The sequence below is a fragment of the Antechinus flavipes genome, chromosome 3 (assembly GCF_016432865.1).
Source record: "Antechinus flavipes isolate AdamAnt ecotype Samford, QLD, Australia chromosome 3, AdamAnt_v2, whole genome shotgun sequence".
In the NCBI taxonomy this organism is placed as follows: domain Eukaryota; kingdom Metazoa; phylum Chordata; class Mammalia; order Dasyuromorphia; family Dasyuridae; genus Antechinus; species Antechinus flavipes.
In genome coordinates, this window is record NC_067400.1 from 350,593,165 (window position 1) to 350,615,808 (window position 22,644).

Sequence of the window (22,644 nt, forward strand, 5' to 3'; positions counted from 1 at the left end):
AACATTTCCCCTGAGCTCTAGTACATTACAAATTGCTTACTGGATATATCCATCTGGACAGTTTAGAAACATCTCAAACTCGAACTGAAAGAACTAAAATTTTTTTTTTGTAAGCATATTTGCTTAAGGAACCTTGTAATCCAATCTTGCAGCCTTCCCACTTTTTGACATGTGCAATCACCTAACAAACCTGTCCTCTCATAGTATCCACCCTAGTTTTTTTTTTTTGCCAACAGTATCTTCCTTTTGACTTTTCCAAAAGCAGATTCTGTCATCCTTTTGCTCAATAAACTCCAGTGGTTCTTATGGTCTTTAAGACCACACACAAACTTGTCCATTTGGCATTCCTTCCTTTAATTTTACATTCTCTTTCCACTTTACCAGTTTGCTCACATAATTCATCCTGGAGCACTTTTAGATAAACCTAAACTGGCTTACTTATATTTACCCAGAACATTTTATTTCAAGCCTTTGCATTAGCATGCCTGGAATGTACCCTCTCCTCACCTCAACACTTTTATAAAATCTGGCTTCTTTTAAGAGTTGCTCAGATGCCAATTTCTGCATGTATCAATGATTCCTTCTTGCCACTAGTGTTACTATTTGCCTCAAGAACCTTGTATTCATTTGGTATATGTCTATACTCATGTATACATAGTTTTCTCCACTAGAACATAAACTCCTTAAGGACAAAGTCCTATTTTTCATTCGTCTTTTTTTGCTGTCTTGGTGCTTAGTCAGCACCTAGCACATAAGACAATATTTTATTAAATTCCCTTAACATAATCTCTCCTACTAATCTGTTTATGCCTCAATATATTGTTGGACTTAATAAATTAGTAAGACCTGTAAGACCTGCCAGAGTTAAAATACAGCCTATGACACTTACCAGGGATACAACTCTAAGAAAGCCATTTAAGTGCTGTCTGCCTCAGTTTCTTCAACTAGGAACTATTTACATCTCCTTGGGAAGGATTGTTTTGAAGATCATGAGATATTTGCAAAGACCTCTTCAACTCTTAAGGTTCTATCTAAGACCTGGTTTCTACAAGATGTTTCACATTACCTTTTATTTCTACTAAATAGTAATAAAACTTTAAAGGCAGATACTGTATCTGGCATGTATTAAGTGCTCAAATGTTTGCTGAACAAGAGAGCTTGATTTCTTTAGTTCCTAATAAGGAAAGGCATAAATTGAAGCATGTCCGATAGAGGTGGTGAAATTTCCTTAACTTATGGGTGATTCACAGGGCTTAAAGTAACAAATGCACTTTATTGATTTACCAGTTAAAGCTACTGAGCCAAGATTAGTAACTGTTTCACTTTTCAATTCAACAGCTAGACAGCTGTGTAACCTGATGGGCCTAGAGTAGCCATGCCAACTGTCACTGCTGCACATTATTTACATGGGTTTGATTTTGACCACAGAATTAGGAAATCAATGCATTATTTTGATTTAACTTCCAAGTGCATGGCTGATTGTTTAAATCCAGTTTCTTTTAGATTCCGTATTTTTTTTTCAGTTCTTCCACTTTTGCAATGTAAGCTTTCATGGCATCTTCTTTAGATTTTCCTGCAAATTAACAACAGAGAATTTGTCAGATAATGAAAAAACAAAAATAAACTGATTAAGCATGTCTTCCAAATAGCTGGAAGATAAAGGAGCTTCACTCAGTTAATAAAATTTAAAAGAAGTGACTAATTCCCAACCACACCCCCAAAGTTCCCACAGCTTAGTCTAGTGGGCTGAGCTCCTCTCAGAGTACATCAATTTGGGAGTAGACAGTGAAAGCTAATAGTTTACTCCTCCAAGGAAGCTGGCTCTAGTCCAACCTCTCAGGCAAAAGCAACCAGTTCTTAGATCCAGATTAGGCAGATCTTTTGGATTTCTGCTCCAGCAGTAAGAAAAGTATGTGGTCAAGGATTATACTTGTAAATGGAAGATGCTTTCTTCAGAAAGTCTGGGTGGGGTAGGGGAGCACACTGGTAGTGGAAGAGAAGCAGGACAATAATGGAGAAGGCTATTATTTATTTTTCACTTTCTTGAAAATTCTAGGGATTTGTTACAGTTCTTTCTTGAGCTCAGGGGCTTCTTTCTCAATTGTACGAAGATAGAGACAGCATTCTGGAAGGAGCCAACAGGAACATAAAGGCTAACAGGCACTTCAGTACCAAATTAGCACTTTCTAGTCGTCATATAATTAAGCAGAAGTCAGGACACTTCCTTGTTTGTTCTGTTATGCAAGTCTTGTCTCTGATAGTGACAGTAGTGGTGGTGGGGTGGTTCTAAGAGAATAATGAGAGAGTATCCACATTGGGTCCAATTGGAAGCTCACCTCCTTACTTTGAATGCTACTTCCTGAGGAAAAAATATGGAAAGACAAGTGGACAGTACCAGCTCTGCTATTATCAACATATTCTAGTGTCTTAGCTATCTTCCCCTTTTATCACACCAGGGAAAGTTATCACAGGAAGTTAGTAACTGTTTATTATTTGAACAGCTATGGGTCAAGTCATATCTCACACATTTTATTTTCTTTAAGTTCTTTTTAAGTGTTGATCTATATCGCCTAATGAAATTTCCCTTTTAAGACTGAATTAAGCAAGATTTAAAGAATATAAATGATTACCTTTCAAAGAGTTCCAGGCATCCCACTTAGCTTTGCCTCTGAAGTCCATCATACCTGGGCGCTCTTAAACAAAAGGGAAAAATCAAGTTAAATACCCGAGGTAAGGATTATGATCCAAAAGGTGTACACAACATAATTAATAAGTGCTTACTGAATTGAACTAAGGCTTTCAGCAACTTTCTTGATAAAAAGGAAACTCATACTTTGAGTCTACTCCAATCTTAGGGCTCTCAAGTTTATTTCAACTACTCACTTTACAAATCAGAGAAAATGGGGGAAACTGTTTCCAAATGTAAATTCCAAGGTTTCTTTGAAGTGAATCCAGATTTTATGCTAGTAGATAGTTTGTAGTGGGCTGAAACTCTGGAAAAGTATACTTGAAACAAGGATACTTTCAATAGGGTATTTACAAAATGTAATTGATGAGATAATAGTTCTCTAGTTCACAGATACTTAGTGTGCTGTAATGATGGAATCATACTGAGGTATTTAAGGGCTGAGGACTGGAAATGAGACAGTCTATCTTTGACCATCCTCTTGGTGGCTCTCCTGCCTTCTGTATTCCTCCACTAAGATCAAGGTTGGTCCCAAGATCCTCCAGAGAGCTAGTCTGGACACTACAGAAATTCCAGTATTTTCTTAAGTTTTCATTTTCCCTGTTAATCAATGAACAGTATGGATCAATGAACAGTCAGGAGAAATGGGACAACCAAATGCTGTACCTCAAAGCACAGTTCTTATTTTGGAATAAGTAAAGATTGGGCAATTTCAGGATGACATAGGGTCATACTCCTCAACCATAGCTAAAGAAAATAGACTTGTGCAAAGACAAGTAGTATGCACACTAGGGCTTCTAGAACATGCAGTGTGTGGAAACTGAGTAGATGCCCATCAGTTGAAGGATGGTTGAATAAGTTATGGCATATGAATGTTATAGAATATTATTGTTCTATAAGAAACGATCAGCAGGATGATTTCAGAAAGGCCTGGAGCAGGGGTCCTCAAACTATGGCCTGCAGGCCAGATGCAGCAGCTGAGGACGTTTATCCCCCTTACCCAGAGCTATGAAGTTTCTTTACCAACAATGACACCATTGGAAGACATATCATTAGGATAACATGGAGAGGTTTTGAGGCACTTCCAAAAGAATTTAGAAATATTGGAAGCTCTGAGTTATTGGCATCTATCATGTTTTCCTTCTTTTATTTTATTGATGGTATTGAGTCACCATGCTTGCTCATATCCTGAAATGCTTTTTCTTTATCCCTCCATGTAAAGTCCATCTGTGAAACTTATCACTATGCCATTTTCCTTTCTCAGATGAGCAAACATAGTAAGTGCACTTAGTCCAGATCCAAGTAGAGGGACTAGATAAGTTTTGATTCATTTATAATAATAATAATAGCTAACAATTTTACAGTACTTATTACTTTCTAGGCATTGTGCTAAACACTTTACAATTATTATCTATTTATAATTATTACTATTGTTACCCCCATATTACAGACGAGAAGGCCCACAAAACAAAGTTTTTGTTTTTACTATAGTCTGGCCTTCCAACAGTGTGAGGGACAGTGAACTGGCCCCCTATTTAAAAAGTTTGAGGACCCCTGGCCTGGAGAGACTTGCAGGAACTAATGCTAAGTAAAGTGAATAGAACTAAGAGAACACTGTACATAGCAACAAGAATAATCAATTCTGATGGATGTGTCATCTGATGATGACATAGTTTTGCAAGGGTGAAGGTTTGCATATATTTTGAAAATAAAAAGCTATTATTAAAAAAAAAAGAAAATCCAATGATTTCTATTTTACCATGCTATTTAAGGTTAGGAGGGACCTTTTATTTATACATTATCTTATTTTGACTCTTAAGTGTGCAAATATTTACATTTTAAAGAATGAGGAAACTGAGACTCAGAAAAATTAAGTGATTGAGGTTACAGTTAGGAAGCAGCTGTGCAGAATGAATCCAGGTTTTCTGTTCCTATTTTTTGTCTATGTCTCCAACTGAATTGTAAGGTTTTTAAAAGTAACAACTACACTTTTTCTTGTGTTTCCTCCCTTCTAACTTAAAAAATATAATAGAATCCAAATAAGATCTACTAGAAGTAGTTTCTCTAATAAGAGGAAATTACCCAAACTCAAGTGCTGTTCTAGAAAAGTCCTCTCCTAAATTGTCTTGACTGCCAAAACTATATTACTAAGTTTCCTTGCTACAAAATGCAACTTTGTTGAAATAGTACTCACTAATTAAGAAAGGGCTCAGAAGGATTTAGGAGTAAATCAAGATTGCTCAAGGCAAAGGTCTTATAAAACAAAACAAAAACAAACTTGGCTAGTCCATGCTGTAAAGTCAAACAAATTCCAAGACTTCACCAGCCAAAATATAACAGTTTAAAGACCATTCTGATATTTTGCAAACATTCCCAGGAATAGGATCTTTAATGCCTAGTTTTTCCTTATAATCTTTTCTTGTCACACATCTGCTAAAAAACATGAAAAGACAAATTAGGGCATTGCTGAAAGTTAAGAGAAGATGATAATAAAAGAAGTGAGATGTATCAGAAATAGTTGTTCTGTAGCACTTCCTTTTTTCTTTTCTACTCGGGGAATTTTAAATCATTAAACTCTGATTCTCACAAAGTGGATAATTTGGCCCGTTTCTCTTGTTCCAGCTTAACTCTCAGGGGGCAGTAATGTAGAAAATATTGAATTGAATCAAATGTGGATCCAAATCCTGCTTCTATTGTTTGCTCAGTTTCCTCATAAAATTAAATAACCTTCCAAATCTAAATCTCTAATTCTATCTCCATGATAAAAAAGAGAAAAGAGTTCTTGTTGGGATCTCTAGTGAATGGGACTAATTGGATGAAGTAATTCTCAGTATTGAGTTACATGTTCCCCGTTTCCAGAACTGAGACCTGCTACTTCAGTTCAGTTCAGTTACTTCATTTACTCTCTGGAGGAATGAACTTTGAACCTGAGATACAAGAAGTTGAAGGACATGACGTGACCTGTGGGAGGCAGCCAGCATTAGTGATTATTGGTCAAGGATGGTTCTATCCTTTTAGTCTAACCAATGAGAAGGTTCCAGTCCTTTGCCTTTTAACTCCAGACAAGAGCAAAGCAGGTCAGGTTCCCAGAGTACACTGGTGGGGCACAGGATAGCTCCCAGGTGTGTGTGTGTGCCAGTCTCTCCCTGCAGGGCTTAAATTAATGTTTTCTCTTTGTACCTAATTAGTCTCCAGATTAGTTGCATTGGGAAGGGGGTCTTGTACCCAACCAGCCCCACATACAAGAGTAGATTTTCTTATTAGTGGTCAAATGCTCCCACTAGTGATCTCACTTGCTTTGCATCTGAAAGCCTTCCCCAACCCCCCTTAATTCTAATCTCTTTCTTTTCAATCCTCAATTATTTATTTGTGTTGTATATAGCCTGTTTTATATATATTTATTTACATATTATATCCCGTTAGACTAAATCCCTTCAAGTCAAGGACCACCTTTTGCCTTTTTTTTTTTAAATCAGCTTAGCAGTGCCTGACATATTATAGGTTTTTAATAAATGTTTACTGTTTAATTGTTCCAATTGAGATCATGTTCAATTATGGAACTACAGGGCTAGTCAGTTTGGCTGTGCTCCTTCAGTAACTAGTTTTGTGATCTTGGGCAAGATAGTTTACTTTCCTGGAACTATTGCTTTCTTAGGAATTGAGGTATGAAATGTACAGATGAGGTTAATGGCAAATGAGGCTGGATCCAAGTTTTTTTCTACCTTTATCATTTTTATACTCCTTTTGCCATGGAGACACTGATTTAGCTTTTTGGAGAATCGTATAGTCTTTAAGTGTAAATGGCATGGAAATGTGATTATTATTTCATTGAAGTCTCCTCTTCCCTCTTTTAAAACCAATCCACAATATAAGTTCTTAATACATACTATGTTGGATAAAAGGGCTAGCAATTACTTTGAAAGGAACAAGATCATCTGGACAGGTTAAATTTCCCCATTTTTGATTCAAAATTATCACATTTGTTAATAACCAATTTTCCTTGATGCAAAACTGCCAATTATGTCCACCAGTACCTGTATTTGTATCTCCCACTGTGGCTTGTTTGTAGTGACTATAGATGAACAACATCTCCTCGTCATTTGGTTTGGACTTCAAGTTTTTGACTTCTTCTGCAGCTCGGTCAAATTCAGCCTAATTGGCAGAAAGAAATAATGGAGAGAATCAATTCTCTGAAAAGGCTCAAGGCTAATGCCCCAAGCATCAGGTAAATTTAGAAAAAAAGTGGAAATAGCCTTTATTTCCGAGAAAAGTCAAGAGTTTAAAAAGAGCCATTTGTAAAATGTTTTACAAAAAACAAAATATAAAATATATAAAAGCCATATATGAATCTAGGTCTAAAACATCTTAGAGGGAGAGAGAGTGCGTATTAGAAAGAGCACTGGATTCAAAGAGAACTTGAATTTTGACCTCAGTTTTGGTGATGATTTTGGATAAATTCTTTGGACAAAATTACCCAATCTGTAAAAGGAGGGAGCTGTGTAAGACGATCTTTTAAAGTCTTTCTAGCTCTTGATCCTGAATTGGGGAACACTTCACATTTCAATACACTAATGAAAGAGCATTTACGGGAGAGGAGCCCCTGAAATTTCAAGAGGGAGTCTCTAGGCATAAGAAGGGGCTGAGAGAGGGCCATGGGGATGTCAGAGGAAGAGACACATGACCATCAGTCCTCCCTCTGCTAAGGCCAGATCAGGCAAAGCACACAGATGAACTTTGTCCTACTGCCCCAGAGGGCTCAGCCAGGGAAAGAAGGAGGTCCGAGTCGTTCTCCGCCTCCCGGTCTCCGTCCCTTCTTCCAGGACAGCTGCCTGCCACCGCTTTTCATTATTGCTGGCCTCCAAAGCAGCACCACTCCCTTTCCTTTAGGCAAAACCAAATCCTTTTTGCCACTCAAACCAGCACCACAAGCCTCTTGAATCACTGCCCAGAATTTCTGGGACATTTAACTTTTCCCACTGCTGCTCTCCGAATGCCTCCTCGTCTTCCATCTCAGCAACCCTTCCAGTTCCTAGCTCTCCTACTCTCCTCTCTAAACCTTTCAAGGATCCTCGGGGCGACGGAAATTAACTCGGGCATTAGGAGCCAGGAGCCCCTAGTTCTGACACTGACTTGCTGTGTGTGACTGGGCATGGATTCCTCTTCTCTGGCTCTCAGTAGCCACAAGAGTAAAATGAAAGGGCTGGATTTCTTACAAGATCTCTTCCAGTTTTTAAAGTTCCACTGTTTTCTTCCCTCCCTCCCCCAGAGATTTTTCACTGCCTAAGGGAAATAAACCAACTTGGGCTCCCGCTGGGGAGGAAAAGAGCGGACAATCGATTGATTTAACTAAACCAGGAAGAGGAGAGGATGGCTAGGGGGAAGGAGAAAGGTGGCGGCAATTCCCCCATTGCTGTCCTTATGGGGGCTGGGGAGTGGACAGCCAGCACTTCATCCATTTGCATTCAGCCCCTTTTACCCTGTCCCTTCTTCCCTTCCACCATTCCCTCGCGGATCCCGGGCTTTCCAGCCTGGCTGGATGCCTATTACCTGAGACATGCTGCTGGATTAGCGGGCGGGGAGGATCAAGTAAGAGCTGCTTCCGAACGCGGCACTGAAACCAAAGCAGGCAGGGCTTAGTCAGCTCCCCGCCTCCGGGTCTACTATAACCTTGGCTTTGCTCAGGCGACTTCCGAGCAGCCAATCAGAGGCTGGCCCACCTTTCCATGGAGGGGCGTGATCTAGCCGGCTCCAGGAGGGATACTCCTCCCCTCTTCCCTCGGCGCCCCTCCCTTCTCCTTGGTCGCCAGCTCCGGGGCTTTTGGCTGGCTTTGGGAAGCCGGAGCGTGCCTGCGGTTAGAGGCGGAGAGGGGAGGAGCCCGGGAACCGAACTGTACGCTGGGAGGTAGTGGCGGAAGTGGAAGTGGCGCGCGCTCCTCACAGTAAGGAAAAGGAGTGGAGGAGGGGTTTCTAATGTAGAGCCGTTGGCTGACCCGCGTGCGGACACTGCACTTATGGAATAAGAGACTTTAGTTTTTGGCTTCCTCCGTTCCTCTTCCCTCTGAGCGGTGGAATGGCAGAAAGGAGCCGGAAGCTCATTTTTGTCGTCAGCTTGTCCGCACGTGGGCCAGGGGCGGGAGTTGGTTGGAGGATTGGGCTACTTCCTGGGGCTCGAGAGAGGGCTGGAGCCCACCCCAGAGAAGACATATTTGAGGTCCCTCTTACTGTAATGCCGGAGAAACTGAGGCTGGATAGGGATTAGAGAGCATTTAATAATGTATTTAAAGGGAGAGATTTACTGGGACCAAATGGAAACATAGTCTGCTTCCAGGCCTGAATGAGACTATCGTCTCCAAGAATCCAGCAAGGAGAATTCTCAATGACCTATATACACGTGGCTCAGATACAGGGGGTAGACTGAGGCGGGGGCGGAGTCAGGGGGCTGGGAGGGGAACCGGACTCTTGACAATCCGGTTCTGACAGGGTAAGGAGAGGCGTGGGGAGTGGAACCCCGGAGATGGGGAGAGGCATCTTGATCAGACGGTATCTCACATCATTCCGATAGCTTGGGTTGGGGAGAGGCATTCTGGTATTCTAAAACATAAGGTCTTTATCCTTATCAAATATTCTGAGTTTTGTGGGACTGAGCTTTGAGAAGCAGGAAAACTGAGTTAGGACAATAAAAGGGAATTGTGCCGTAACATTCCCTTGCTCCTCCCTTTGCCCTCTTCTAGTACTAACAGGGCTAGAAAATAGTGTGACAGAGATAAGTAATAGTATGAAATTACACCTCCTTTGTAAAAAGCATTTTCTTTGCTCTCTGAGAACTAGAAAAAGTCTGAACAGGTGGTCTGGGCTAGAAGGAGGCTTTGTTTGATTTCCTAAGTTTGTTTACTTTTCTTGCGGGCACACTTGTGTCAGTAAATGATCTGTTCGACTTATTGGCTTAGATGTTGGTTTGCTCTGGGACGTCACGTCATCTGTTTCTTTTCCTTAGTTTGATTCCTAACCTTGGCAAAATTTTAAATACATGAAGAGTATTGAGCACTCTTCCAACGCACTTGCGTTTCTTTCTCTCTCTCTCTGTCTGTCTGTCTCTGTAACTATCCTTTGACGTATTGCAGTTCTGTTAAAAAGTTTTTTGGCATTAGTCATTATTTCTAGTTTCTTCCTCCTTTTGCCAACAAGTCTCCATAATTTGTGACAAGCACATATAGTTGAACAAAATTATCACACATTAGCTGTGTCTGAATGTATGTTTTATTCAGTACTTCTGGTTTGTCAACTGTGCCAAGAAATACATGATTCATCATCAATTTTCTGGATTCATAATCATTGCATTAATCATACTTTGTAATTTTCCTTTGTGTAATAGACATAGTAGAAATTGTCCTTTTAATTCTACTCATTTTATGTAACAGGTCACATAAGTTTATTTCTTACAGCATAATGAAATTTTTATTACATTGAGTTTCCTATTTTTAAAAAAATAAAGCATGTTTTGCATTATTTTTTGAGTAAATATTACCAATTGTGAATCGCACAGATTTGTTGTGCTGCCTTTGTGTCTATTTAGGCTGTACTCCAAACAAAACCTCCAATTCCTGTCACCAGGCAGCTCCCTAAATGTGTAAGTTTTAATGCTGCCAGGCTGATTTGGTAAAGGGAGTTTCTGCACCAAAAGCAATGAAATCACAAGCTAGGTCAAAACAAATCCGTGCTTTCAATAGCCACTTCTTTGCAGCTCGAGCTTTTTTTCTATGTGTTATGGATCCTTTTGATGAAGTTTAGATTTAGGGAACCAAAATGAAATTGGGCTTTCTGGTGGTCAGGGACTTAAATGATAAGGTCTTAGTGGCAGGTTCGGGGTTCAGGGAATGAAATGGAGAGGTTTGGCTCCCCTTCAATCCCTTAGGATTTGGCACAAGGGTAGGGAGTTTGGGAGACTCCCTTCTGGACGTGCAGAGGTTATCTGTAAAAGAATTTACAGACCCGAAAACCTAGATTGATAAAAGGTTTATTATGGGGATTGGAAGTAAGGTTAGAAATCCTGACAGACATAAAATCTGGTTAGGGAAATAGGTGAGGATGGCACTGGAAAGAGTATTCCAGTGAACAGAGAGCTGGCATGTTTGGAACCTCTATAAAGAGAAGGTTTTAGTTTTTTATGAGAGATTTAGCTAAAGGGGGCCCGTGGGTGGGTCCCAAGTTGGCCCCTCATTGGGTTTCAGCTTGAGCTAGAATTTGAATTGAATTCTGAGTTTCAGGACTGAACCTATCCCACCCAGATAACAAGGGTGAAACTATCTCTTGGAGCAGAGTCCCTCATTAAGGCAGAGTTGAAGGAGATTTTCTCCTCCAAGGATTTTCAGAGTTTCGAGGTCCCCTCTTCACTTTTGCCAGTCTGATGAAGCCAATTTACTTTGTCTCAAAATAATAATTTTTTTTATTTTTATTTTTTATTTCATTTCATTTCATTTATTTATTTTTTAAATAACTTTTTATTGATAGAATCCATGCCAGGGTAATTTTTTACAGCATTACCCCTTGCATTCACTTCTGCTCTGATCCCCTCCTCCCTTTCTCCCCCAGATGGCAAGCAGTCCTTTACATGTTGAATAGGTTAGAGTATATCCTAGATACAATATATGTGTGCAGAATCGAACAGTTTTCTTGTTGCACAGGGAGAATTGAATTTAGAAGGTATAAATAACCCGGGAAGAAAAACAAAAATGCAAGCAGTTTATATTCATTTCCCAGTGTTCTTTCTTTGGGTGTAGCTGCTTCTGTCCATCTTTGATCAATTGAAACTGAATTAGCTCTCTTTATCGAAGAGATCCACTTCCATCAAAATAATATTTTTACACGAGTAGAATAAAATAAGGAAATCAATTATATTTAAATATGCCTGATAAAATGGTTATAGCTCTACTGTTTCTAGCCAGAGAGATTGGTGTTTTGCATCAAACAACATCCTCTCATTTAGCTTCATGCTCCCTCAGTAGCTCAGTTGTAGATATAGTCCTTGTGATCAGTGAATTTTAGAATTTTCATCTCTTGGAGGTTTAATGACCCCATATCTTAAGCATGGATATCATCTAAAGTAGTGATATCTTTATATAATGACTAAAATTTGTGAAGTATTCTCTCTCAGCCCTTGTGAGTCATACAGTCCTTCACTAATATATCGTCAAAACAATTTTCTCTATTGGTTAGGTAAAAAAAAAATTGTCATATTCTTTATTTTGAGCCCACTTTATTTTATCATTAATCCACTAGAATTTTGGCTCATTCTGCTAAGAGTTGGCACAGAATTCCATTATGTTTACATACTACCACTTGTTCATCCATTCCAGAATTTGAGTATCCCTTCAGATTCCCATCCTTTGTCAATTCAAAAAAAGTAAATATTTTTTATATATTCTTTGTTTTGGTTAGAACTCATCTCTCCTGTAATTTTGCCTCTTCTCTTCCCAACCCTATTCAAATGAGAATGATTTCAAATACTAGCTATTCATAGACTCATCCCTTGCTTTTTATTTATAGAGATATCTAATTATGTACCCTATTTAACTGACATAATTTCCCCTTTTCCTTCCTTCCCCTCTCCTCTCCAGTGTATTCTCCTTTCCCTCTCTATTCTTTTGATTGAGACATAACAGAACTTTTCCCAGGCCTAGTTTAATTGGATTTCTTCTTTGAAACCTGATGATAGGATTGAGAGGAAACACATGTATCATTTCCCTGTATTTCATTGTAAGAAGTTTTTCCTTTTGTGTAGTTCTTTATTCAATTCAGTAAAGTGCCTTCTATGTGCCAGGCATTGTACTAAGTGCTTAGGATACAAATAAAAAAAAGAAAAATAGCCCCTTCCCTTAAGAAGTTTACAATCTAATGGGGGAAATAATACATAAAAGAAAGTTGGAAAGTGGAAAAGGGGAAACTCATGCTGGGGTATTTTATTTCATGAAATTGAATCCAATTTCTGTAGATGGACATTGGAGTGAGTTAGAAAGTCATTTTGAGAACTCAAAAACAGGCTAGAGACATGCAAACTTTCAATGTTAATAAAATAGTCTGATCCTAGACAAAGTCTGATTGACGTGAAATGGACAAATCCCTCCTTTCTGCCTCTGGCCAGCAGAAGAAAGTTTGCTAGATTGGGGGATTTCTTTTGTATTTCAAAAGGCCGGCTCAACAATGCCCTTAAGGGTATCTGTTCTGGGTGGGTGGTACTCGAAACTGATTCTATCTATGTTAAAATATCTGCTCCCACCCTCCTGTTGTAAAATGCAAATCACAGATTAAAATGTAACAAGCCGAACAGAAATGCTTATAAGGCTGTCTTTAGTTCTGTAAAGCTCGGAATTCGATTAGAACTCCGTCTGGAGCTCGGTACTAAATAAATTCTAAATCTTCCTCATTGCGGCTATCTTGAATTTTATTGCCTGGGCTATTTCAGACGTCCCCATGGTCTGAGCTCTGTAATTTCCTGATGTGGATTTGGGTCTATTCAAAAGTATACTACTGAACTCGGCATGGATCAGCCACCTACAGAGTGTTTTGGACTCAGAGTAGTAGAACTGTATAGGTCTGGGATTCCTATTCTGGTTATTCCTCTACAAGCTGGGCTAAATGTTGTAAGTGAAAGCCTTCTCTGTACTTGGGATCTGAGCCATACCACTGCTACTTCCATACTTGGACTGCCACTTTACACTGGACCTTTGACCAGGAACTAAGTTTTGGGTGACAGAGCTGCAAGTGACACCTGGCCCCAATGCAGTGACTAGGAATGAGTCCGTGAATGCCTCAACTCTGCACAGTCCTTGGTATGCTCTTGGCCCTATTTTAAGTTCATTCCCAGTATCTGCAAGACCTCCATAGCTCTGTGCTAACTGGACTGGACAGATGACTCAGATGTCTTTAAAAAAAAATCATTCAAGTAAAACTTCTTCCTCCAAAGTTATACTTTAACTATCAAATCAATTGTTTTTCTGAGCACTGCTCATTCTTCTACTTGTTGGTACTTAATTGTCAAATGTTTTATCATTCATGCTGTGTGGTGTTCTCTTCTTTAAAATATAATGGTTCTCTGGGAGCAGGTTTCTTGGGAAGGTTTTCTGGAGGCAGCCTTAGTTTCAGTTCAGAGTAATAATTACCTGGGGGGAGGGGGGAGGAGGGAGGGAGGGGAAAAAACGAAACATAAGTGATTGCAAGGGATAATGTTGTGTAAAAATTATCCTGGCATGGATTCTATCAATACAAAGTTATTATTAAATAAAATTAAATTAAAAAAAAATAAATTTCTCAATAAAAGACATAGAAACAGGCAAAAAAAAAAAAAAAAAAAAAAGAGTAATAATTACCTCAAATACAGCCAGCTGATAAAATCCAAAAGTTTATTTTCTCTTTCCAGTCCTTCAGCCTCCAGCCAGCACACAAAGGTGGAAAATGGAATGAATCTGACTTGCCTCCGAGAGAAGGCTTCTGGCTCTCAATCTCCCAGAGTGCTCTGTGTCTGTCTCAGAGTGCCCTTTGGCCCTGGATGCTTCTTGCTTATATGCACTCTTTAAAGGTGTGAACACAAGCATTGTTTCTATCAGTTCCACTTAGTACCTTGTTTCAAGTTCTGGCCCATAACATCTTGTAAGATCAGATCAATCATTCTGAACCATGCTAAATTAGATAATTATTGTCTCTGTCAACTCTTAATGAGTTAACACTTTGTAAGGATTCCACAGTGCTGTGTCTTAAAGCTTTCTGGCCTTCTCTTTTCTTTTTACATTCACTTAGTGACCTCATTACCCCTAAAGACTTAATTATCTTTTCTGTGCAGATGTTGTCAAAATCTATGTATCTAGCTATGGTTTCCTGAGCTTCTGCCTTATCTCACACATTTCCTACTATGTTCCCTAGGCATCTCAAATTCAAAATCAGAAATCATTTCAATAACCAAAATATACTCCTCATCCACATTTGTCTATTTCTTTTTAGAACACCACCATCATTTTGTTCATATAAATTCATAACCTTGATGATATTCTTGACTCCTCATTCATTCCATATATCTAATCAGTTGTCAAATCTTTTTTCTACCTTTTCAACATTTAACTGCATATCTCCTCACATATCTATAATCCTGGTTCAATCTATTACCATCTTGTCTATAACCTAATTGATCTCCCTATAATTATTCTCTCCCCATTCCAATCTATAACCTACACAGCTTTTTTGAAGGGCAGATCTGACTTCATTCCCCTATTCAATAAACTTCAGTGACTCCCTCAACATTTTAATTGTAGTTTTTTTTTTCAAATACTTAACATCAGCACCTCCTAGCTCAGTAATGCTGCTAAATGTTTGCAAAAAAGACTTCTATGAACATAATTATAGCTTTTGCACCAATTTCAAAGGAATTCTATGAAGGAATCCATAAACTTTTGTTTTAAATCAATATATACTTTGATACTTAGTGACTCAGTGTAAAGGTGGGATAAGAATAAGAAATGAAAGAGTCAAAAATTCAGAAGCTTCATGTATCTAATAATTCATATTTTCTTTAAGAAAAGAATTGGTAAGTTCTAGACATGTTTAGCACTGAAAAATATCACAAAAATTTAGAGTTTGGGGGTCCCTTCTTTACTACCAGTTTCCTCATCTGTAAAAATGAGGACATTTGACAAAGTGATCTTTAAGATTCTGTACAATTCTAAATCCTTTGAACAGATGATTGGCCAATAGACATTTCCACAGATTAAGTGCAACATACTGTTATGCCACAGTTCCCTTTTAATGTCCTGACCCAGTTTCTCCAATTGTCCTATTTGGTTATAACCTTTCCCTCTTAATGGTTGAGGAGATATAAAGGTCTACCTCAGTTGCTCTGCCCCAAAACTCCAGGCTTTAATGGTTGATGAGATAAAGGTTTTATATCTTTAGGTTATAGACATTCCTTCTTAATGTTTGACAGGATAAAGGTTTATCCATTTTAGATGTCATTAGAATATCAGTAGCCTCTCCAGTACCTTCCTCCATTGTGTCATCCCAGGTACCTCCCCCATTATGTCATTGTTCTTGTTATCCTATAAAAAAGTTTGTCCTCTGATACAAAAAGCTGGACTTTTTGAGATGATAAGTCTTGTCCAGCCCTGGTATGAAACATGGATCCCTTGGTCCCACTATATCTCTCCATTTAATAAACTATTGAAATCATTTCTAATCTCTGTCTTGCTCAGTTTCTCCGGCATTACACCACTAGACCTTATCATTTAACTCTCTGACCACCAGAAATCCTAATCTCATTTTGATTCCCTGAATCTAGACCTCATCATTTGGTTTCCTATGAAAGGGAACCTCAAAACCTAAATTCATATTTTTTGTTCCCTGACCAGGAACCCCCAAAACTAGACTTCACCTCATTACTAGGTAGGTATTGTGATCTTTTGAAGGCTGTACTGGTAAATGGTAGAGTTGGGATTCAAAACCCGGTCCTTCTATCCCAAGTCCAGTTTTCTTTCCCAACCACAGAAATTTTCTTTTTCTTAAACGGTAATTTGTTGTATCCGTTTTTTAAAAATACTTTAAGCAGATTCTGGCAGTGATAGAAATGCTTTTGTTGTTATGGGATATGGGAATCAGTATATGGGAGGTATACGGTTTGAGAAAATAGTAAAGATGGATATGAGGCTAGATTTTGAAAGCCTAAGAAAAAATTGCATATTTTTTCTTAGAGGTAAATAGAAAGCCACTCCTTATCTTGATTCTTGTTCTCTCTAATTTTATAGTCATGCAACACTACTATCTAATGGATTATCAACAGTATCAAATAGAACTCAACTGGCCCACATAATCAAGAATTTGTTTTTCTTTTACAGATTTTCCTCCTATTCAGTATTGTATTTAATAGGATGTCAGAATTTTTGTTCTTTTCATTTAGTAGCAGGCATTGAATAGTTTTCAAAATGAAACAATTTAGGTTTTAAAATAAGTCAGATCAGCACACATTGTTTAATTCTCTAATCCTATGTCTGCATTCCTATCTTTCCTAATCTTTTCTTTTTATTACACCAAGCACAGCTTGTTTCCATATCCTCCCTAAGGCATGATAGATCTTATTTTATAACCAACTGTTATTATGAAATGTGTTTTTTTTTTCTTTTTGTAAAAATGTTTTGGTTCAGGGAAGTGTAAATGCTTGTTTTGATCAAGATTAGGCAGACATTAAAATATATGTGGATTTTCAAATTGAAAATGAAATCATTATAAATAGATATTTTGGGGTACTTGCAGAAGGTGAAAACAAATTTAAATAGCTTCAGACATCTTTAAGTTAATTAGATTCATTTATCAAAAGGCATTTTTACAACATACTATGCTATACTTTAAGGATTTTAAGACTAAAAAGAAAAATGCTTACATAGCCCTAGCCCTCAGGATGCGTGTATTCTGCTGAAGAAATATAACATAAGGGGTAGAATATACAAATAAATAGAAGTATGAGAGAACACTAAGTTGGAATAGGATGGGAGTAAGATCAGAAAAGACTACATAAGGGATGGAGATTTGATGGAGTAAAGTTGTAAAAAGCAGTACTGTGGAGCTGATTTTTTTCTAGAAGTTTTGTAGTGAAAAGGAATCTAGAGAAAAGCTGAAATTTTGATTGGTTTAGTAGGATCAAGTGAAAGGTTTTTTTAGGAATGAGGGAGACTTGACTACAAGAGTAGGTAGTATCTAAAGAGCTAATGGATAGGGAAATGGTGAAGATAAAAGAATAATCCATAGCACTATATCCTGGAGGAAGAGGGTGGCAGGTTTTGAACCAAGAAACATAGGTAGTCGACTCAGTTGAGGTCATACCAGGTCAAATGAACAAAACTTGAGATTTCAATCCAAGTTCTCTTGCTCCAAAACTAATACTTTTTGTGTTGTATTATATTGCTTTGAACGAGATAAGGTGAGATCTTTCAAGACAGTTGTGAAAATCCAGTAAGGCTTCATCTATTTCAAAGTTTGAGTGGGCCTGAAGGACTTTAAGCATTAAGTCAAGGCCATACTTAAAGGGTCTCCTCCTTGCTATTCTCCTAAGGGCATACTTAGAGTCTCCTCCCTGTTATCTCCCTAAGGGCATACTTAAGTCCCCTTCTTGTTATCTTCCCTATTTCAACCAAATATGGGCAACTATGTACTTATTGGCCAAGTTCAATTTCCTGGGTAGTTTCCGCGTTTAGAATGTAAGATCCTCAACCAATAAGGATGAGGGTCAGTGGTGGGAGGGGGAATTTGTGTTAGGGATTAAAAGCATTGACCCTGCCCCCTATGGTGCTTCCTCCTTTCGATTGTCTGCTGGATCGGTGGGACTCTCCATTTGCAAGAACGTATAATAAGCTTTGCATTTCTTCTAGAGAGCTCTCCAGTCTTATTTTTAATGGTTTCTGACCCACACAGCTTCATCATCATTCTTAAAAAGAGTATATCATACAAATTGTATTTTGAGATACTGGTAATAAATGGATTCGTTTGCTTGATATAATTTTATTTATTTATTTTGCTGAGGCAGTTGGGGTAAATGACTTGCCCAGAGTCATACAGTTAGGAAGTATTAAGTGACTGAGGATGAATTTGAACTCAGGTCCTCCTGACTTCAGGGCTGGTGTTCTATCCACTTCGCCACCTCGCTGCCTCTTGTTTGCTTTATTTAAAAATATTTATCTCTATATCAATATTTTTGAGGGAGAATAGTTATTATGCATTTGTCCCCTGTGAGCATTTATGGGGGAAAGAGGTTTTACATATAGTACTATTTTTAAAAAAAATTTTTTTAGTATTTTTTGTAAATATTAAGTCACTTTAATGAAATAACTTGGTGTATGAAAATTGAATTTGTAGTTAACTCTTTGGCATTGGAAAGAAACATTAGCATAAATAATTTAAAATAAATAAATTGAACCCATATCTATGGGTTACATGTCACTCACTCTTGGTTCTCATTATCCTTTTCACTTGCATTTCTTATTTGCACTTAGATTGTTTCTGCTAGAATTTTCTGAAATAGTAGAACTAGCAGCATCCTGAAATTGAGTCAGAGAGCCTTTGACATTATTGGAAAGATTGGGAATTTGGCCCAGGTTTAGGAAAGCTGGCCTGATTTCATACCCCAGAGGAGATGGCCTTGGAACTCAATGAGATAATTGGCAAGATGTAGCTAATTTTGCTTGAATTAATCATGATATTTTTAAGTATGTTTTTTCTACATTTAGCTCCCCTGGAAATTTTCTCACATGTCTTCTGAGAAAGCAACAATTACAGTTCGTCTCATTCGTTCCTTTGAGCATCGCAATTTCAAGCCTCTTGTTTACCATGAAGTTAATTTGGACCAGACTGTAAAAGAATTTATTGTGTTCCTAAAAAAAGGTATGATTTTTAAGTCTTTTTATTAGCACTTTAACAATTAGCCCAATTATTGTTTTACTAAAACAATTATTACTAATAATCATGTTTCTTAATATGGGTCTTTAATATATTCCTATCTTAGCTAGTTTGTGTTATTGGTTTGTTCACAGAAGCTTCGTATTCTTTAGATTCTTTTTGTGGCATAGATATAGCATGTATAAAAAGCATTCTAGTCGCTGGCATTAATAGATACTATTTACCAAGGGATAGTTGCATTTTTACAACCTGATGACATTCTGTGTGGTTTCTGCCTCTTTTCCCCCCAAGTTGATGATTTATATGCATTATCATTTAGAGAGCCCAAATATTGCCTTTCTTCTTCATCCTCAACTTTCTATCTCAGTACTGTTTCCCTCAGTTTGTCATTTTTGAGTTAAAGATAGTTAAGAGAAGATGATGAGGTCCTGTATCACTGGGTAGGCTTTGCAGAGGCAGCCTGAAGTACTGATAAGATTACCCCTTGGGGCATGCAGAGGAAGGCCCTGAGATGATCACTCAGCTTTACAGGATCATCCCATGGGAGGAGGAAGGGAAGTCTTGGGCAGCCTGACCTTGCTGTGTCCAGTTAGAAATCCAAGGCATTTCAAATCCCCGAGGACATAAATCTGTCCATGGCCCAGGCCATCTTTGCTGATGGGTTAAGCTGACTCTGGAATTCTGCCTCCTGGTCTCTTTCTCTTCAACACTTCCCTGTGAATTGTGGTGTCTTCTCATCTCCTCCACCAAGCTTCAAGATACCTGTTTACCCCATCCCCTCTCCATGCCTCTAACTATATGCTTTCCCAACTCTATTTCATATTTACCTCTCCGTATCTATTATACCTCCTTCATTTTGTCTGTAATCTTTGCTTCTAAATAAAGCTACATTTTTGTCAAAAAGAATGACATGACATTCTTCTTGAAATGACATGGCATTTTTTCCCATGACAGAACCTCAACATTTGGTGCCTACATCAATCTTATCATTTGGTGTTAAACCTCAAATGCATCAAAAGTATCATTCTTTTTGTTGTGATTAGGACTTAGAAGAGTAGGAATTTTTAATATATGTAATTGATATAACTTCGGTGTTTTAAAATTTTTTAGGGATCAAATTTTGTTCATCAAGGCATGCCTTTCATTTCTAGTTTCATGTTCAGTTCCCTCATCTATACATTTAGATGGATGATCTCAGAACCCTTCTAGTTTTAATTTCTGACTCTTTGGGGAATAGAATGGTTTTGACACTTATCATCAAACTTTTTAATATAATTGCTACAGAATACAGCTGTCCTGTTCAATTAAATTTTAACATTTTGTGGATTTAAATTTATCTTTCTGAAAATGTTCCTTTTTACCCTGGCTACTTGAGGATTAGTGGTGATGACTGTAGTGTCTATTAGAAAGAGATCTGTTTTTTAAATTGTCAAATGTCAGAGGTTCAGAATGAAAGATTCCTGAACCATCTTGTTTTCTTCTTTATGTATGTCAGATCCCCAGTGGCCATTAGCTTTGGAGTTGGGGAAAGGGTGTTGGAGGTATTGTTATGCTCCTTTCTTGCCCTGTGTTGTAGAATGGGCCTTCTTAAACTATTTCCATGTGTAAACTTTTTCACTTGAGAAATTTTCATATGATCCCGTCTCATGCATGAGCTGAGGTGTTTCTGGCTACATCCATGCCATGTGCAGTGCAAAGTGCACATGTGTATTCAGAACCAAGACCGCAGTGAAGTTGCACGATACAATATGTGCTAACACTTCCAGAAACATCTTGGATTCACTACATACTTGATTTTGAATTAATTTTTGGTCATTGTATTCAGAAACCTTTTAGTGTTACCAATTAGTTTGCCATCCCCACATTCACTTATGTATTCTCAGATGGGGTTGTAACCAAAAGTTTTAAGTTTTGCTGTAGAACATATTTCACTTTAGAAAGTTTTACCAATGATGTTCTCTGGCCAGCCTGAAAAGGAATATTTAACTCATGATGTAGCCTAGTTCTAATATTCCAAATGCTATTCATAAATTTTCTATGAGAAACTGTAGCTGAAGTTCCAAGTAATTTCCATATAATGAGCTTTTGGATACTACCTTTTGGTAAATTGGGAACTATCAAAGAATTTAGAATTAAAAGGGATTTAGGTACTATCACTTTGTAGTCATCCTCCACTTCTAATTTTTCTTGATAAATTCTCGAAGTGTAGCTTAGACCTTATCATAGTTCAAGAAGTTTCAGTGACTCCTCACCTCTTTAAATCACCACTCTCTATTCCTCTGTCTGATATTTGAGTCTTTTGCAGTCCACCACCAAACTTAAAACTCCTCTGAACTTCCCTAATGTTGTCCAGAGCACCATCATCTTCTGGTGATTCAGTGAAATCATCACCGATTTCTTCCTCTCATTCCTCACGTAGCCAATCATTCAGCATGCCACATCCTGTGGTTTTGTTTCCACATGTTCCCATTTATCACCTTTTCACTCATGCAGCCATCCCCACTCCCTCTCTTTCCCCTCCTTCCCCCCAAGTTCAGGCCCCCTCATAACTAAGTGACTGTGTTGTTTGGCACTTAGTAGGCACATTGATAGTGTGGAAATATTATGAGGATAGTATCATAATTTTATATAATCTGGTTTGCATTCAGAAAGAAAATTAGTTGCATTGTGAAGGAAAATAGGAGGATAGTATCCTTTTTTGAAAACTGTTGTTATCTTTGAACTTATTTGTTAATATTTTCATTAAAAAAAGCTTCATCCTGCTTTTTATTCTATTTTATATTCATTTTGATAGTTCTCTTATCCTAATTACTAACCCAATCCTGATTTTATATTTCTCTGAGGTATTAAACTAGAGTATGATGAAACTAATACCTGAAATGGGATGAAAAGCTTTTATGTTCTGCTTTGAAAGAAGAGAGCAACTCTTATTTGAAAGCACTAGAGGTAGTAATGGCAAGAGAAAGAGAAAGGCCAATACTTTAGGCCAAAGTAAGAAATGAAGAACAGTACTTAGGGAGCCAGAACTGGGAGAAATATCTTCGGTTCTTATTTGTATATCATCTTCCACCATCAAGTTCCTATCTCCCTCTTAATGTCTCCTTTCCTTACTAACTTCTCTTTTCCTACCTGCTTTTTAATCTGAGTCTATATTTTTGAAATGATTGCATGTACTTCATGTTTTCCTATATAGCTTCCATGGGTCATCTGTCCAATGGCATGCTGGGTCTTCTTCTGGATTTCATGATATTGCTTGGAACATAGAACCAATATTCATCACCAGTCATAGATTTTTTTGAGAGTATTTTTATGTTTTCCATTGAAATTCCCTGTTTTTAATATCCTGCAGCCTATTCCTGCATGTCATATGGGTTTTTATTGTCAATTGAATGATTTGAAACTTTTCCCCCAAACTGGTATTCTATGTATCAAGATTATAAAGCATCTCTGGAAGAATGTTGATATTTAAAAATGGGGTTTTATTTCTAGAAGAAGCTTGGAGACATTGAAAATATTGCAGAATTTCAATTACATGG

General features: G+C 37.8%; 2 protein-coding genes across 7 annotated transcripts in view; one reads left to right on the plus strand and one right to left on the minus strand.

Moving 5' to 3' along the window:
* C3H2orf76 (chromosome 3 C2orf76 homolog) overlaps positions 1-22,644 on the plus strand; it is a 113,331-nt gene that overhangs the window by 40,848 nt on the left and 49,839 nt on the right. For 2 of the 6 annotated variants that reach the window (XM_051985748.1, XM_051985753.1), the window contains exons 1-2: positions 8,530-8,625; positions 18,940-19,093. In XM_051985748.1, the coding sequence (XP_051841708.1) occupies positions 18,961-19,093 (133 nt within the window). In that variant the 5' untranslated portion in view covers positions 8,530-8,625; positions 18,940-18,960. Of the gene's footprint in view, positions 1-8,526; positions 8,626-9,177; positions 9,227-16,074; positions 16,109-18,939; positions 19,094-22,644 lie in introns of those variants that run through there. The other 4 variants (XM_051985750.1, XM_051985751.1, XM_051985749.1 and 1 more) reach the window with 3 other exon arrangements.
* Positions 1,254-8,332, minus strand: DBI (diazepam binding inhibitor, acyl-CoA binding protein). The gene is made up of 4 exons (XM_051985754.1): positions 8,234-8,332; positions 6,721-6,838; positions 2,631-2,693; positions 1,254-1,573 (listed from the first exon to the last, which is right to left on the minus strand). Exons 1-4 carry the CDS (start codon positions 8,240-8,242, stop codon positions 1,500-1,502), a joined length of 264 nt encoding a protein of 87 aa, XP_051841714.1. The 5' UTR covers positions 8,243-8,332; the 3' UTR covers positions 1,254-1,499.